Raw genomic sequence first — 16886 nt, 5'->3', positions numbered from 1 at the left:
AGTACGGAATAAATTCGTTAGACACTGCAAGTGTGACGTTTAAGACTATAATGTCCCATTGTACCCATCTCTTCAGCTAATGAGTCACGGCCTCTTTAGTCTCTCTGCTTGTAATTGTTTCCTGCTGCTGAAGACCCTCACCACATTTCTTGATTGCTTTTCTGGTTCTAGAGTACCCTCTTTTTTTCAGTGCAGTGACCAGAAGTACAACTGGTGTCAAAGATGGGAATGGTAGGATAGTGATGTTTTTGAGTTTTTGCCTGCTTTCATTATAATTCCTAGCATTCCATTTGCCTTTGTAAATACTGCTGGGGTTTAGAATGACATTTTTAGAGAACCATGCACAATGAGTCTAAGCTGTTTTTCTGGAGATAATTTAGACCATGATTATGTGTATGCGAAATTAGAATTGTTTTCCTCTGTGCATATTACTTTGCTTGCATCAGCATTTAATTTCATCTTCCATTTTATTATCCAGTTGTTCAGAATCATGCGAGCCTCCTGTTCATTTTCAGTATTAAATTTGTATGCCAAATAATTTCATTGCATTAGCAAACACTGCAACAAAGTTTTACTTGTTTTTTAGACCTTGGCTTTTATCTTTAGTGCAGACCAAAGGTTGATCTAATCCTCAATGGAAGTGAGATATGATACAGGGGAATGTGCAAGTGAATGAAATGTAGACAAAATGGTTAGGAGTTGGTTTTGGGTTTTTTGTTTTAAATTTTTGATTGAAACAAATCTTTCTGCCTTCTCTTTGCTGTGATGAAACAAATGGCTTTCAAATCATAGTTTAAAGGGCATTTTTAATTAGGTATTTTTTTGAGAGTCTGATTATGGAGATGTCATTCCAGCTGTCTACAAAATTTATGTCTGAGTTGTGGAAATGTAAGCCATGCTTTAAATAAAAGAAGAGCAATAAAATAAGACTTACTGAAGTTGGCTGCAAAGAATACTTGTTTACAGTTCTGGCCCTTTGTATTTCCAAAGGCCAAAGCTCTGGAGAATGAAGAAATACTTCTAAAATTCCACATGTCTCTGTATTTTGGAGTATTATTACCAAAACATGTTTGAATGTGAGCACATGGATTGCTTTGGGCAGCTAAAAGACAGCTTTTGTGGATATACGTATATAAATTTGTAATAGGTGCACTTAACTGTTTGGTGTGATGTGTAAGAACTTGTGGACCTCCTTGCCCAGACAACTCTGGAAATCTTGCAAGGGACCTAATCCTATGAGTCTTCAGCATTTCAAGTAATCTGTGCATTTAGAACTTCAAGTAGACATTCCTACAGAATCGTTCCAAATTTCATGAGCTTGGTGCTGAAAGTTCCTCTTGATTTTAGTAAACCATGGTTCAAATTTATGACTGGAGATAAGGAAATTACTAGCAAAAATGAATTTTGAAGTGTTGAACAATGCTAATGTACACAAATTAGAGTTCACTGTATTGTTTTCATGTTTCGGAATCTCATAAGTTTACCACATAGCGTAGGGGGAAAAAAGCCTTCCCCGAAAGCCTTCCCCAAAAGCCTATTGAATGTGATGGAAAATACTTCGTATGCTTCTGAAGGTGTGTATCAGACACTGAATCATAGTCAGAGTGATTATTGGAGGAAGAGCAAAGATGGACTGACAGGGCAAAATGGCCTTGTGGTTTCACATTAGTTGCTAATGGCTTGGCATCTAGAACATACTCAGCTATGCTAAAAGTGAAAAACAGATTACGTAATAATGTTCTGCAACGTTTCTGTCAGTCTGTGTGCTCCAGAAAACAGCATTATGAAAGGATGATATTTCACTGTGCTAAGTAGAATGTCAAAGTCAAATGTGAAGAACCTTTATAAGACTCTTCGTACTCTAAAAGTTCTCCTCAATTCTGCTGTGCCATTTACACTTTATGGGCCTCGCATTGTGGTCCTGATACATCAGAACTCTTTGGAGGAATTAAATGTCTTCAGGTGCTTTGCTAGACTCAAATTAAGGCACTTCATAACATGTAATTTTAATTCTGGAGTAGCCAGTAGAACCTCTTCATTAAAGTGTACAGACCCAGTATTTGTGATGGCATAGGAATAGGAAAACTAAACACGTAGTTTGTGTAAACCAAGATACATTTATATTGTGTAAAAGTAAGCTTCAGCCTCTGGACTGGTTTATTACAGGTGAATAATATGAAATACAAAAGGAACATGAGCTCATTTCGTGTCTGTAAGCAGATGAACAGGAAGAAAGATTTCCATGAAGTATAGAAGTACAAGAAGATGTGACCTAAAAACATTGTATGATGGTAACAGTCTGAGACTGAACTTTTCCTGTGTCTCAGTAAGCTAAGATGTTCCATATGTAGTATTTATGTTCTATTTTATGAGATGCAGCATAATCTTTTCATTTAGCCTGGGTTTTGTATGTGAATTATCGTGCGCTTGTTAAAGGGAAACAGAACAAAGACGTTGCTGTTTATTTTTATTTTATCATTTACCTACCAAGCCAAAATTTTACACCATAACATTACAGGAGAGAAAAACAAAACCAAAGAGGCAGAACATCATTTACCATTTCTCAGATTAATGAAAACAATACGTCTCATCTTCTGTTCTTCTGGATCTTTTGTTTAGAATTGAATCAGATTTGCACTACAACAGAATAAAAATATTTTCTTCTTCAAGACTGGTTTGTTTCCTCTGGTGAAGATAAATTGTCAAGTGCTCCCACCTCTTCGAAGAAGGAAAACAATGAATTAGCAGATGTGTAAGTATGCATAATAATATTGTCAAGTAAGTCATAAGATCCAGTTGCAGTAGTACACATTTTTAAAAATATTTTCTGTTAACTGTAAGTGGCAAATCTTTGCACTTTTGATAGGTTACTTTCTGAACTTTTTATTTCTTTTAAATGTTAACAGCCTGTTAAATATTGTAATGTTACTAAAAAAAAAGAAATTACAGTGACAGATGACACTACTGATACCAAGCTTCAAAGGTTTTAATATTAGTGACAGCCACATGCTGTTCTACTTCCAGATTTACATGGGCAAGACTTTAAAACTGGAGGGAGTAATTTTCAAGAAAAATGGCTGAAGCCACTTTTTGTGATCTCTAAGGCATTTCTTATAGAGATAATACCTGAAACAATCACTTCATCTTGTAGATAGGTAGAAATTTGTATGTAATCTGAGTATCACCATTCCCTGATGCTGAATTCCATGAGTGGGTTCACACACCACCTTCAAAGGAACATACCTACTTGAATATATTTAATGTGGTAAGGTGACATTTGAGGGAAAAGGTTAAAGCATCTCCACCACAGAGGTGTAGTATCAAAGTGTGTTTTTCACCTCCAAAATTCACAGATCAGATTTGGTGTAAAAGTTTGTACTAGGTTTTGGCAGTACCTGTTAGGTATTAGGTTAGGGGACAGTGTGACAATATTCTGTCTTTTATAACCTGGGAATACAAGAACTATCTCAAAGAAAAGCCATTTTTATATGTTCTGGAGGTACAATTTTCCTGTATTCCAAGGACAGATAACAATACCATCTTTTCTGAATAAAAGAAGGTGTTTGGCATTACTATGCTAAATAGGGAATTGATAGTTACAGTTATTCTGCACTTTTTTTTCCTCATTCGTCCCAGGGAAGAAATAATTTGTATTTCTATGAGATGCATTTCATTTTCTTGCCCAACAGCTCAGTAGGTCTTAGCCTATTCACCACAGTGGACTCTAACACTCTGCATGTTTTGCATTCTTTCCTTTTTTATCCAGTTATTGCTTTTGCTTCCCTAGGCTCAGACAGCAAGGTATGGAGATAAATGTCTAGGGCTCCTTTTCAGTGCTAAACAAGATCTTTATTTATCCACAGTGAATATACATGCTAATAATGTTCTTTAAACATATGTATATATTTGAATTCTCTCAGGCCTTTAGCACTAGCTGTAAGGAGTTTTTGTAACAAAGGCAAATTTGATTAAGTAAGCATTGGGTTGTTGTTTTTAGTAGTGAAAATTATTTTGCTTTGGTGAATGCAAATCATTTAGAAAATTATGCCAGAGTGTCTAGAATTTTATTTCCTAGGCATACAGAAATTTCATAGGTCTATTGAATGTCTTTTTTTATAATGAAAGTGATATATAACACCTTGTTTTTTCTTACTATTCCACATCGTATTCTTACTATTCCACACCATATGCACATGACAAAATTGCTTATAATTTGTTGTATTCAAAGAGAAGAGTATAGAAGTAATAGATGGCCTGCTTCCTGAAACAGAATTCTGCAATCACTTGCAAAGAAAATATCATTTTTCTCCTCATTATGTTCTTTGCAAATATGTTAGCGTTTAAAATATTTCATAGATGGTTTTAGGATGGCAGAAGACATTTTAAAATATGTAGTTGTCTTTTTTTGTGTGAAAGTTTTGGGTTTTTTTTTGAGAAATTTATGAAGAAACCAAGAATTGTGATTAAAATGAACGAAATCAGAAGCAGACAGAATTCTACTTTACCTAATGATATAATGAAACTGCTGTTCTGACAAGATCAGCTGTGAGCTCAGTTTTACAAACCTTGCCAGAGCTCTGTGACTTCCCATACTTTTGCCAGCAGCATTTTGAGCTGTTTGCTAACATTTTGACAGGACTGCTTGTACTCATGAAGTCAGATGTATTCCTAGATATGTTAAAGGAGAACTGACTTCCTCTCCCTTCCTCCCGCTCTTGCTCCCAGAAATACAGGCAAATCTACTGCAGACTTGTACATGCAAGACTAGTCCTGAATGTCACAGGAGAAAGGCCAACAGAAACAGATCTTCCGTGCTTCTGCTATAAGTAACTGGATTTAAAAGGCATTCACTTACCTTTAAGATGCAAGTAAGTCAAAAATTCGATTATTGTGCGCACAATGTTTTCGTCAGCCAGTGGTCTTCCAAGATTTCCTAAAAAAATAAATTGGTCATTACTTAATATGGCGTAAATGTATCTATTAATTGCATACAACATTGTGACTAAATTCATAAGGATCCTGGAAAGACAATCTAGAAAAAAAAAATCCTTAAAATGGAACATCACTTTTCATGGAAGGGCAAAGCAACTTTCAGGTATGCAGCTGCAATTCTCAAAATGGAAATTGCACACTTTGTATGCCATTGCTGCAGAGGAACTGCTTTGACAGCTTAACAGTCATGATTCTTGAGGCCAGTGAGCCTCAATTGTAGAGGAGAGTTATCCTTCGTTCTCAACTCCCTCTTTTGTGTCTGCTAGCTTGAGATGAAATGGAAGGGTCAATGTAGCAAATTCATCAGCTTTACAAAATAGTTAAAAGTTCTGCATGAGGTCTGACATTGTTCCCAGTGAGATGTTAAGTGATACAGAAGTGATTTGTAGTCCTAACAACTGGGTCTGGGGCTTATCTAAAAGCTCAGAAGGATGTGCTTTTGCATATGTATAACAAGTATTATTTACTCCCTGTAATCTTGTGCAAGTTGGCTTTTTGATACTTCTTAAACTGCTCCAATAATCAAGTGTTCTCAAAGCTTGTTGTTTACTTGGGAAAATGAGTTATATGTTTGCTGTGTGTATTAAAAAAACAAGCAAACAAAAGAAACCTAAAAAGTGGAGACATCTTGCTTTTTATCAACGAGGTGGAAGCTTGTTCCATATTAGAGAACAAATTGTAGTAATTTTGCAGAGTGTTTTAGTTCTCTACATATAGAAGAGGTGGGTAGCAGAATCTGACTCACAGTCCATTATCACACTGGTGAAAATACTGTCCCTTGATGTTATCAGTGAGGACATGTTTCATCTCAGAAAATAGTCTGAAAGGCAGGTTTTGCAGCTGGTGAATGCTGGGGGAATTCTTCCCTGACCGTAGAAATGAGTCATTTCTGTAGTGACATGCAGACCACAGGGAGCTGTGCAGCCCATGTGAAAAATATTGATGGGAAATTGTAAAGCAAGAAAGTTTCTGATATAGAGTCAGCATTTAAGGATCTGTGTGGAAGTTGTGTTTAGATGTCTTAGCTTCCAGCCTTTGGATGGGCAGAAACATGTTAACTTTTATGTAAATAACACTTGTGTTTTCATTTGAAATTCTTTTCTTAATTTCATTTTATTCTGATCTCATTTGTTATGGATTTTTATGATGATAAATATGACCATACTAGTCATCATATTTTATTTATCATCTGGTATTTATTGCATATATATATATATATTAGGGACTTGAGAATACACACATTCCACTGAGTATATATGACTGATTTTTGTATAGCCAATTACGTGCAGACTCTAGCAACAAAACAGTTGTTTGTTTGTTTGTTTTGTAGCTTAAGATTTTTCCTTAAATGTTCTCATAGATTTTGGTAAGGTTTGGGGGCTGTTTTTTTTTTTTTTTAGTCTATTATTATGTGACTAATACAGTTTATAAGCTCAAGTTGATCAGGAGGGCTTGCAGCATTTCTTGAAGAGAAAAACATCTAAAATATGGTTAATAACAGAGGCAGTTATATGTATTTTTAGGTCCCACCCAGACAGGTTTGGTTATGTTTTCTTGTAAGTTTGGGCAAGCAGCAGTTCCATAGAGTTCCAAAATTCTTAAATATCATATAATTCAGTGAAGGAGCTGGCAGTTCATTCGCAAATGGCAGCATTGCCTTGTGCACCACACTGTTAGATTGCAAATGCTGCCTGCCTTTATTATTGTTTCTGATTGGCGAAGTATTACCTTTGTACTGATGTTGAGGAAATACTTCTTGTTTGGGTGTTGTTGTTTTAAAATATAACTACAAACCAGCACTAAAACGGCAGTCATTTTGGAAACACAAAAACTGAGGTAAATATTAATTTGAGTTGACTTTAATTGACTTGCCTTAGTTTTTGGGCAAAGCCGGTTCTCTAGCTTTAATAAAAACAATGCAAATTGCTTAAATACAGAAACAATGTGAAACTTAACTTGGAGAGCTTATTTTAAATGATTGATAATCTTCTAACATAAGCAGTGCCATACAGTTTTAATTCAGTTGGTTTCAGCTCTGTAATATCAGAATCAAAAAAAATATTTGCCTATTTCTGTTGATTTCCCTACTGGAAAGAATGATCTCATTTCTTAGACAAAAATGAGCTCTTGATTGTCTGGGGTGAAGTCTGATATACTGAACTGTGTATGCAGAAAGAAAAAGCAATGTATTTAAAGTGTAATAAATCATACTGCTTTTAAAGTAATACAATTATGGCACTTTTCCCAAGGCAACAGAGAGTTTAAGCACACTTACAGTCTGAGTGGGTGAAATTTAAATTTTCTTGCTCACCAATACTTAGTGGGATATCTGCAAAAGTGCAGGAGGAGCCTTATATCTAAGCAGTTAACTTAGATCAATGACAGTAAATAAATTAAGACATCTTAAAAAATCAACAGTACTAACTTTCAGAATTTAATTACCTGCTTTTAAATCCTCATCAGGCTGTATTTCACGTTTACCAGTGAAACCATGTTTGTCATTAAAAGATCTGTGGTTATCTACTGCATCTGACAAATAAATTAGAAATCAGAGGAGTTAATTGACTTGGCAGCAACCTTTACCTCTCATGGATTTTAATGAAAAGATCACAATGAACACTTTTGTTAGATGCTTATGTACAAAAAAAAAAAGTCACTAAAATAACCTTTCTTCCACATTTGCGGTTATGATTTTTATCATTTTCAGACTCTGTCCTGCATTACATGTACATACTTGTCAAACCTGTTACTGAATTCAATGGAAGGTCTAAGTAAAACGTAAGTCTGTACATTTGGGTGTAATCTGGAAGGCTGTTTTTGCTATCCTTTCTCCTGCCATTAGAAAGTGTTGCCGAGGTGTTTACGTAAAGAACAAGCTGCAGATAGATTTTTGAAGATTATTCATGTAAACTATCTTACATGCCCCTGGTGCCTCTTCTCTCCCCCTTGCAATGGGCATTTCCTTTATCATTAAAAGGTGATCAATACGACCTGCAACAAAGGATGATTCCTATTACCCAGTCTTAGATAAACGGCATTTGAAAAGCACATTTCCATATTTGTCAATTGGGTTAGATCTGCTGTGGGGCATAAATTTGCAATGCCAATTAACACACTTAAGATGCGTTAATCAGTTTTATGTATCCTTTTATGTGGTCTGTATAAGGAGAGTTACAGTAGGTGCTGCAGCATTGGTCATGTGTCACTGAGACTGAGAATATACAAACATTGGTAAAAAGTGTAATTACATTAACCAGAAATGATGAAAGACAGATATTTGAGACAGCTTAGCACTGTATTTCCATTTTGCTTATAATGTACATGCATTTTCTTACAAATGCACACACAGCATCTATTTTCTTATAATCCAATGATCTTTCATCATTGTGAACCAGTATGTGTGGCTGTATTTTGAATAGTATGTACCTGGTGTCACACAATGAAGTGTTACAGTTACAGCCATGACTTTGCACTTTGTAATTGGTTTAATTTGTTTGGATTATTTTTTTTTTTAAATAGTAGTATATTAAAGCCATTTTCAAACAGATTTTAACTGAAATCTGAAATAAGTTGAGTAATGCCAGAATTTCACATTCTGTCACTCTTCCTCTGACATCTGGGATGCTATGATGTCTTGTAACACTTCCAGGAAAAAGGGGAAAAAGGTAAAATGAAGTATTTGCCATATGGAAATTACAGATCAGTAGCACAAAGAGTGCCTTAGATGTGCATCTGTGTATAAAGTCTCACAGCATGACTCTTCTTCTGAAAACAATTGTTGCCTAAGGCAACTCAGCTCTGTAATAGGCACGTAATAAATATCTAAACAAGCATTCAGTCTTTGCAGGCTCAGTGTAGTTGTCAGAGAAGTGAGTAGCACACAACAAACAAAAAGTTTTACAAGAAGAAACTTCTGAGTTTTGAAATAGTACGAGAAAGAGCACTTGACTTACGTGGCCCAAGTAGGTAACCAGCACTGTTCAAAGTCCAGCCCCTTTTTTCTTTTGCCTCAAAGAAAGAAAAATGCAAGTAGATTAGTGCTTGAGCTACGCTCTGAAGGCAAGAAGGCATACAGCACCCAAATGGATGCTCGCTTACCAGAAGTGTCTTCTGAAGGTTTGAAATACAAGAAATATGGTGAAAAATAAATAATATAATAATATCAAAGCATTTATCTGACCTTTTCTGAGTCAGACAGGGATGGGTACCCATTGAATTTTGCTCTAAACCTTTGTTTCTTATTCTTTGTGACTTGGGAGCTATTATTCAAAAGCCTGGTATTTAAGTAATTAACAGCCCCAAATGTATGAGTGCTACGTCTTGTCTCACTGCTGTATCTCTAAACGCAGGGTATATCATGAAAGAGCTCACTGTCGCTTGTCAGCTTTGGCACGGATGCTGCCCAGTGGAAAGGACCCTCGTGGGAGATGAATACTTACAGACAAAACCAGTCCGAATGTTTCTGACAGGGCGGCACAAAGGATTAAAGACAGAAACAGGAAACCCGCACACCTCTGCATCTGAAAAGAAACCGCACCAGGGTAAGCTTCAAGTCGCTGGCTGCCTGGCTTCTAGCTTGGATCCGCATAGCAGGTGAGCAAACTGGCCACTGATGAGGGGTGAGGATGAGCCTTCATCCCGCAGGGCCCACACCCCGATTCCCTCTGGGGAGCGGTGGGACAAGGCTGAGAGGTGGGAAGGGACTGAGTACCTTGAGCTGGGGCACAACGGTGTCTCACAGGGAGCTGGCAGGTGGCGAGATGGCTGTCCCACGGCTGCTGCCGGAATGTCCCACGGATGCTGGGATGTCCCACAGCTGCAGTCCCGATGGCTGCTCCCCGTGGGCACTCACTGCATGGCCCCGGTGCACGGACACGGCTCTGCACACCCTCCCTTCGTCCCCTCCGCTCTTTATGGGCTGCGGAGCCCCCCCACTCTCCGCCTCCCGTGGGTCATTTTACCTCACCAACCCACTGCATTAGGAAGGGCAAAAATTATAGCAATTCAATTAGAGGCTTTTGGAAGCACGACGCAGGCTGCAGAGAGATAACTGTCCGGGCAATTAGCCATAATTAGGGTGGCCCTGGGCTAGCTGGCAGTGAGAGGAGCTCTGTCCTGGGCAGTCTGGCATGCGCTGCAGTGTGCTTATCAGTGGAGACCAAGCAGACGTAGCTGAATTCAGCTCGCTTTTCACTGAATCTGCTATGGAAGCAGAACTAAATACAAACAACTGTGTGTGATGCCCACCAGCAAGATTTGCAGTGTTTGGGCATTGCATTTGGGAAGGCAAAAGACTTTACACACTCCCCATCCCACGGTCCCTTAAAATGCCTTTGACTCGCATGCCTTTGCCCCAGCATCACAGCAAATAGAGCTAAAGATTCTCAGTCATTGTACTTTCTTGCTGCTTTGTACTTCTTTGCTAGTTTTGGAGTGGGTCAGAAATATGCTTGTTTGTTCATTGCCTAGGCTGCAATACAGCAATGTTTTGTATCTGAGATATCACTTTTTTCTTGTCCTTAAGGTCTTGCGTGAAGGATAGTAATGAAGCTCTCCCCAGTGACGAGGCATGCCTCAGCATTTTAATTACAGCCTGTGAGATTTCAGTTGTTTATCTTATTTGTGCTTATAGCCAGTGTATGTATGAGCAAAACCAAATTACGAGGCAAAGATCCCAACGTCATTTCCCAGTGTCAGGGAATATACCCTGCCAAGTCATATTTTTTCAGTGTAAGTCCCCTCAACTCTTCTTTCAGTATGAAGAGCCTAAGAGGTGTTGTACAGAATGTTATACTTCCAGCTCCTTTTTCTGAAGCTGCTTAATATTCTTTGCAAACTTTTATAGCGTGTGTGTGAACTTGGATATAGAGTAAAGGCTGCTAGCAGGTAATACAATATCCTATCTTCTACTAGTTTAGAAGCAAATAATGTAAAGTTCATATTACTGGCTAATGGCAGAAGCTGTGTCTTATAGCTTTGTTTTCCAACTTCTTTTGTCAGAAGCCACAGCATTGCAATTATCTGATCATCACTGAATTCCAGATCTAAAACTGCTTGAATGAAGTTTATTTTATACAGTTGTTAAATGCTAGTGTACATAAATGGGAAGCAAGAAATTTGCTTTGTTGTTTTGTATTATTTGTTGAGGATGTTCTGTCAGCTGTCACATTAGCCTTTTAACTCAGAATAGATAGATCTGGAAAACAGCACTGTATTTTTTTTGTGAAGAGTTGTTTTTCTTTATCAAAAATGTACTTCTGAATGAAATTTCTTAGCTTTCTTGACATCTCAGAAATCTTTGAAACTTGAAGCATCTCTGAGACACAAAATGTTTTCTATGTGTTATTTGAGTGTAATTACAGAAATTATTAAAGCCAAGTCAGAATTTGCATTCAAGCAGTATTATAAAAATGTATAAATTCTGTTATCTTTGACTACTGTTTGTTTGTTCAAGATCTGGTGAAAAGTACTTGAAACAATGTGTGTTAACCTGTGTTTTTTATTCCAACTTTGCATCACAATTCTTGCATCTTGTCAAATTTCAGGGGCAAATGACCTCTTCATCTTCACTAGAGTCAGATGGAAAAGGAAGCCTCTTTGTTTACTCAAGCGTTTAATCCGTCATTTGCCCATTATACATTTTGTGTCAATCTATCTTTAGGTTAGTGTCAATTAAATAATTTTATCAGTCCTTCCTACAATTGATGTTCTCATTCCCACAATTTTCCCTGTTTTTTTTTCTTCTTTAAGAATTCTAAACCTCGCTGCTTAGAGAGAAGAATTAGAATTTAGCCTGAAGCCTGCCTTTTCTTGCTTAGCTTCCAAAATGGCCTTCTGCTCAACTACATGGTTTATTTTCCCATTGAGATGGCTCTTCAGCATGCAGATTCCTCCACTGATGTATTTGTTGGTTTCATTTTGTGAAGAAGTGTTAAATCCTAAGGTAGTATGTGTTGAACAGCAAGAATTTCTTCTAGATGCAATGGATGTGTTCAAGGAAAGGCTGGATGTTGTGTTGAGGGACATGGTTTAGTGGGAGCTATTGGGAATAGATGAATGGTTGGACTGGATGATCTTCTAGGTCTTTTCCAACCTTGGTGATTCTATGATTCTATGTGGTAATATGATTTATTTTATTTTTCATTGGCAAAAACCATAAGCTATGAATGAGTGTTTATATAATGTTCTGGAAAAACACTAAAAAAAAGAGTGGATTTGAGGTATGTTTTGGCAGGAGCTGGAGATACAGTAGCTTCCTTCCCTGTAGAGCTTGCTGAGAGATAATAAGTGAAAAAGGAAGAAATCATTCTGCTGTTTCTTTATTGAAGCTGTACAGCCTGGATAGAGGCTATAGTAAATAAAACACTAGAAGTATTCACAGAGTGATGCTCAGTTTCATGAAAAATGAGTTTTTCTTCCCAGGTGGTATCAAGTGTGACCACACTGTTAAAGATCATCTTCAGGTATGTATGCAAAATCTCTAATTTTATATAAGCAATGAAAATGAATTCTAGACTTGAGAGATCAGTTACAAGACAAAATTGTTTCCCATATGGTGGTGTAATTCCAGCAAAACTTTGATGTTACAGAAAGAAAATGCTTTATTAGGGGGAGGCCATCATCCAACTAACAAGAGTTGATTCTTTTAAGAGCTGTGGAGATGTCTATCTCTGAGTCTATTTTAGTATGTACTAGTGGGCCACTGACTTGCAGTGCCACCAGCAACTTGAGTTTTCGGTTTTTTTCTGCATTGGAAACTATTGTAGATTTTTAAGATTGGTGTTTTAACTCTGAATACAGAAGTGTACCATAGCTGAGTATGGAGGTCACAAGTGCAAGGCTTCATAGGACTAAATCTAATTCTGAATAGGAAAGACATTTCTTTCCAGTCGAGTACAGACACTGACAGCTTTGGGTATCTAGGAGCAACGAAGAATTCCAGATGCCAACAAGACTGTGAACAGCTTCAGTGATCTAAAAATGTAGTGATAGTTTGCTGGTAAATAAAGGCTGTGTCACAGAGCAGCAGTATTACCCCACTCTTTGATACCTTAGCTGCTTGTTATTAACCTAACAAGGCAGAAGCTGATGACATTGCATTTACCTGAAAGTCATGTAGATCACACATCTGTATCATTTTTAAGGTAGCTTACTCTTTAAGTCTTTGAGAAACCTCTGGATTATTTTGCTCCTTTACATGTGTAGAATTTGCTGCTGCTTTAATGAATATGGAACTGAAAATATGGTGGGGGGGGGGTTTCTTTGTGGCTTTTTTTCCCCCTTAGGAAAAAGGTAGTAATAAGTGAAAGGTCATTTTCTTCATCCTTCCAGAGCTTTTACTATTGTTTTTCTCCCACTTTTCCAATTTGTAATTCCTGAAAAATGTAGGCAATTTTCACTGAGAGTATCTTTTACCCATTTTACCACCTGCAGCTCAGTGTCAAATAGAACTAAATATTATAGATATCTTCTGTATGAAGGGCCATTTTCTCTTCTGAATTACACTGATATCAACTAATAATTTCCTGTTCTTACACCAATCAGTGTGTTAATAGTGCTATTATTCACACTACATATATCAATACAACAAAATTATCACATATTATATCTTTCAAAATGTTTTTTACTTCAGGATGCACATTGATTTTAGGCCACTTGTGTATTTAAGAAGCGAACAATAGAATAAAAGGTTTGGAGGAATATTCTCAAAAAATATATATTGCATATTATTTTACATTATTACATTATTGCAATATTACATATTGCTATACACTCAATAATACTGTGTAAAATCTTGATTGATGATTCTTAAACTTAAAAGAGAATCAAATATTTGTCAGATTTTAGGACTAGCCAACAGCTTCAAACCATTCAAGGACAGGTTGCCAGCCAATGCAATTACATAAGCTTAATTTCCTAAAGATGGCAGACTGAAATAGAAGCTATCTCGATGAGAGTTTATCTAATAACCTGTGAAAAGCCCTGAGATTCTGAAATAGAAATTCTAAGAAAATACCATTTGTCCAGGGTTTCTGGTTCTCTCAGTAGTGGATCAATACCTGTTGCACATCCTACTGTATTTTCTAGTCTCCTGCATCCCCAGATTACTGCTAGTTGGGCAAAGTAGCTGTATGTAGTAGAGCCTCTGCTCCACCACTGTCATTTATAGGGCCCCGCAAGGAAGGGAATGGTTTCAGAGACACTCCCTCTCCGTTTGTAAAAAATAGAATCTTGCATACGTTGCAAGTAACATTAGTTCCTTATCTGACAACAGCATCATAACTGTCAGAATTTCTGCAGTGGCTTTGAAATCTCTTAAAATTTACAAAGAAAATTTTCCAGAAGTGGAAAGGATTTGGCACGTTTGGTCTAACACAGGGAAATGTTAGCTGAACAGGGAGTGCTCCCACATCTTCTCAGTGGAAAAAGAAATAGGGAAACAATAATGCTCTGATTTCTTTCCTCTAAGTCTTTTCCCCGTCATACCTGAAAACCTTCAAAACACCAAACCAACCCCAAAGTTTCCCAAGCCAAAATCGTTTCATCTCAGGCTTAAAACAATTCTCAGTGAGCCCACTTTCAAATATAGCATTTCAGCTCTGATAGAAGTAACAAATCTTACGGTCTGTTGAGATACGTGGTTCAGAAGAGATCAGGCAAAGCTGAAATTTGCTTTAAAATTATCTTTGTTCTCATTTCTGACTCAGGAGCAGGCAAAACTTCTGTCACGTTTGTTAGGATATATGCTGAGATCCTGATGTGTGCTGAGCACTCATAACATTTCTGATTCTCAGTGGGAACACAAATGCTTAATAGCTTCCAAGATCCTAGCTTCCATCAAAACTTTTGACATATAGTTGGACATATTGGCCTTTTTTTTAAATTTGAAGATTGAATGTGGAGCGAGGGGGAGAAATGTCAGTATCTCTGTGCTGCATGTGCCATTTTCCATGGCTTTGCAGAATAAAAATGCCAATGATAGCACAGGATAGATTAAATAAGATACCCATGCAATGGTTTCCTATCGCTGAAAATGAATGTTTATGAATTCAATAAGGGGGGAAAAAAAAAAAAAAGCTGCTTACTTTCTGTTTGAGTACATGGCTTTTTGTCTTTTGTGGGCACAAATAATGCTTATTCTTTCCAGCGGCTACAGAGGGAGCCCGTGCTCTTAATTTAGATCACTGCTCAGCCAGCGTGAGGTATGCAGGGTTTATTTGCTTGGGAGACATTAACAGAAGACTGAAAGTTTGAGGCAAACCAAAACCACTAAGCAAAGGCTATTAAGGTGCAGACAGTCTGTTAAAATGGTGTGTTAGAAAAAGGCACATGAACAAATTCCTCAACAAATCTCTTAAACAGCCCTAGCAAGACTGTAGAAAATCATGGTCCAGATCGGACTGAATTTTCCATCACATCAACTTAATTTGCTTAGCACTGCCTCCCACCCAAGTTTTCTTATTACAGGAAAAAATGCCTTTGAGAGTCTGAGATAATCACGTTCCCCAAGAAAACTCTAGAGAATAAAGAAGTATAGGACATACAGGGTAGGATTCAGCTTCTTAGCTTGAGGAACTTACTTATATATGAGTTAGATATCAAGCTCCTACGATAGGTGGAGAGGAAATCAATACTGTCAAGAGTGACACCACTTAAGCTAATATAACCATCTACGTGTGGTTGCAGTGACCCATTTGGCTAGCTATCCATCAATTGCAATAAAATGCTTGACATGTAGCTCACCTTTAGGGGCCTAAATTAATGTCAGATAATTGCAGCCACAAATGATATTCCTCTAAACAATAAGAAAATTGATTATTATCCCTGTCTAATGGGAATAAGTAGGACTGGATTAATCTGCAAGAAAAAAATCTGCTGAGGGTGGCTATTAGGAAAGACTTAATAGCTATAAGGTAGAAAAGGACTCTTTAAAAACCTAGTATTAGGGGATTTAAGTGGAGGCTTCTGTAGAGAACAGATTGAGGGAAGGTGTCATGTATAATACAGGCCTACTTAATACTTCAGAAGTGAAGCATTTCAAATAGGCAGTCTCTCCAGTCTGCCTGTATGCCTGTCTGTGTGAACAAGACCTGTGCACAGCACATTTCTTACAAGTGTTTCCGGCCTATTTATGCTACGACATGATCTGCATTTGTTACTGTTGTGATTGATCCCAGCACATGCAGCATCTTTACTTGCCAGCTTCCCTTACTTGCCTTCTTAATCTCCTTTACTCTTCCTTTGTCATTCTTTTGCACTGCTGTAGAACCACTGCCCCTTTTCATATTCTCTCTGTCCTTGCCTCGTTTTATCTGTACTTTCTTTAGTCTGCTTTCCTGAAGGAAAATAGTTTATCAGCATCATTTTGCTGTCTTCTTTTTTCGTTTTGCCTCAGAGCATTTTGGAAAATGCTAGAAATGAAGAAGGCCGCCAACCTTAAGTCATAATCTGTAACAGATCAGGTTTAATTAACTTAATACTTTCTGAACTATTGAATTTCTTTAGATTTTCGTAGGTTGATACAGTAATTAAATTGGAAACAAACTGAAGAAGTTGTCTAGATCAGCTTCTGTAGGTAGCACATCCTCTGAGCTCTAACCTCAGAGCCTTACCTGAGTTCTGAGTGTTGCCAAAGGTGGAAAGTCCCCACCTTTGAGCTGTGCTCAAGATGATTTTTTTTCCAATTTGCTTTTAGATTTATTAGAATTCTCTATGTTGCAGTATCCTATCATTGTACATGTCCTAAACTGTTCGTAGCTGCAACAGGAGAAAGTCAGGTCACTGCTAGTGCTCTTTGACACAGAGTTCGTATGAAACAGAATGCATAGCCTCCATTAAGCTCCTCTTGTCTTGAGATAAATGTCAACAAAAAAAAAAAAAAAAAAAAAGAAAGA

At 37.3% G+C, this 16886-nt stretch overlaps 1 protein-coding gene and 1 long non-coding RNA gene across 8 annotated transcripts in view; one reads left to right on the top strand and one right to left on the bottom strand.

The window, feature by feature from the left end:
* The window catches only part of LOC125695404 (uncharacterized), a 45360-nt gene that overhangs the window by 10281 nt on the left and 18193 nt on the right, over positions 1–16886 (top strand). Inside the window, exons 1-7 of one of the 5 annotated variants that reach the window (XR_007377941.1) lie at positions 2638–2752; positions 4726–4868; positions 9342–9585; positions 10517–10722; positions 11538–11653; positions 11743–11935; positions 12415–12455. This is a non-coding gene — a long non-coding RNA (uncharacterized LOC125695404). Of the gene's footprint in view, positions 1–2619; positions 2753–4725; positions 4869–9341; positions 9586–10516; positions 10723–11537; positions 11936–12414; positions 12456–16886 lie in introns of those variants that run through there. The other 4 variants (XR_007377943.1, XR_007377945.1, XR_007377942.1 and 1 more) reach the window with 4 other exon arrangements.
* GAL (galanin and GMAP prepropeptide) lies at positions 2608–10500 on the bottom strand. Of its 3 annotated transcripts, none has more exons than XM_048949765.1 (7): positions 9704–10500; positions 9432–9512; positions 8946–9000; positions 7912–7983; positions 7435–7515; positions 4856–4933; positions 2608–2718 (listed from the first exon to the last, which is right to left on the bottom strand). In XM_048949765.1, the coding sequence occupies exons 2-7, from the start codon at positions 9510–9512 to the stop codon at positions 2666–2668; spliced, it is 420 nt and encodes a 139-aa protein (XP_048805722.1). In that variant the 5' UTR covers positions 9704–10500; the 3' UTR covers positions 2608–2665. The 3 variants fall into 3 exon arrangements, with proteins under 3 accessions (XP_048805722.1, XP_048805721.1, XP_048805723.1); XM_048949764.1 differs by having other exon boundaries at positions 7435–7521; positions 9704–10499; XM_048949766.1 differs by lacking the exon at positions 7912–7983 and having other exon boundaries at positions 7435–7521; positions 9704–10485.

The sequence above is a fragment of the Lagopus muta genome, chromosome 6, assembly GCF_023343835.1.
Source record: "Lagopus muta isolate bLagMut1 chromosome 6, bLagMut1 primary, whole genome shotgun sequence".
NCBI lineage: Eukaryota > Metazoa > Chordata > Aves > Galliformes > Phasianidae > Lagopus > Lagopus muta.
This window is presented reverse-complemented; position numbering and strand designations above follow the sequence as displayed.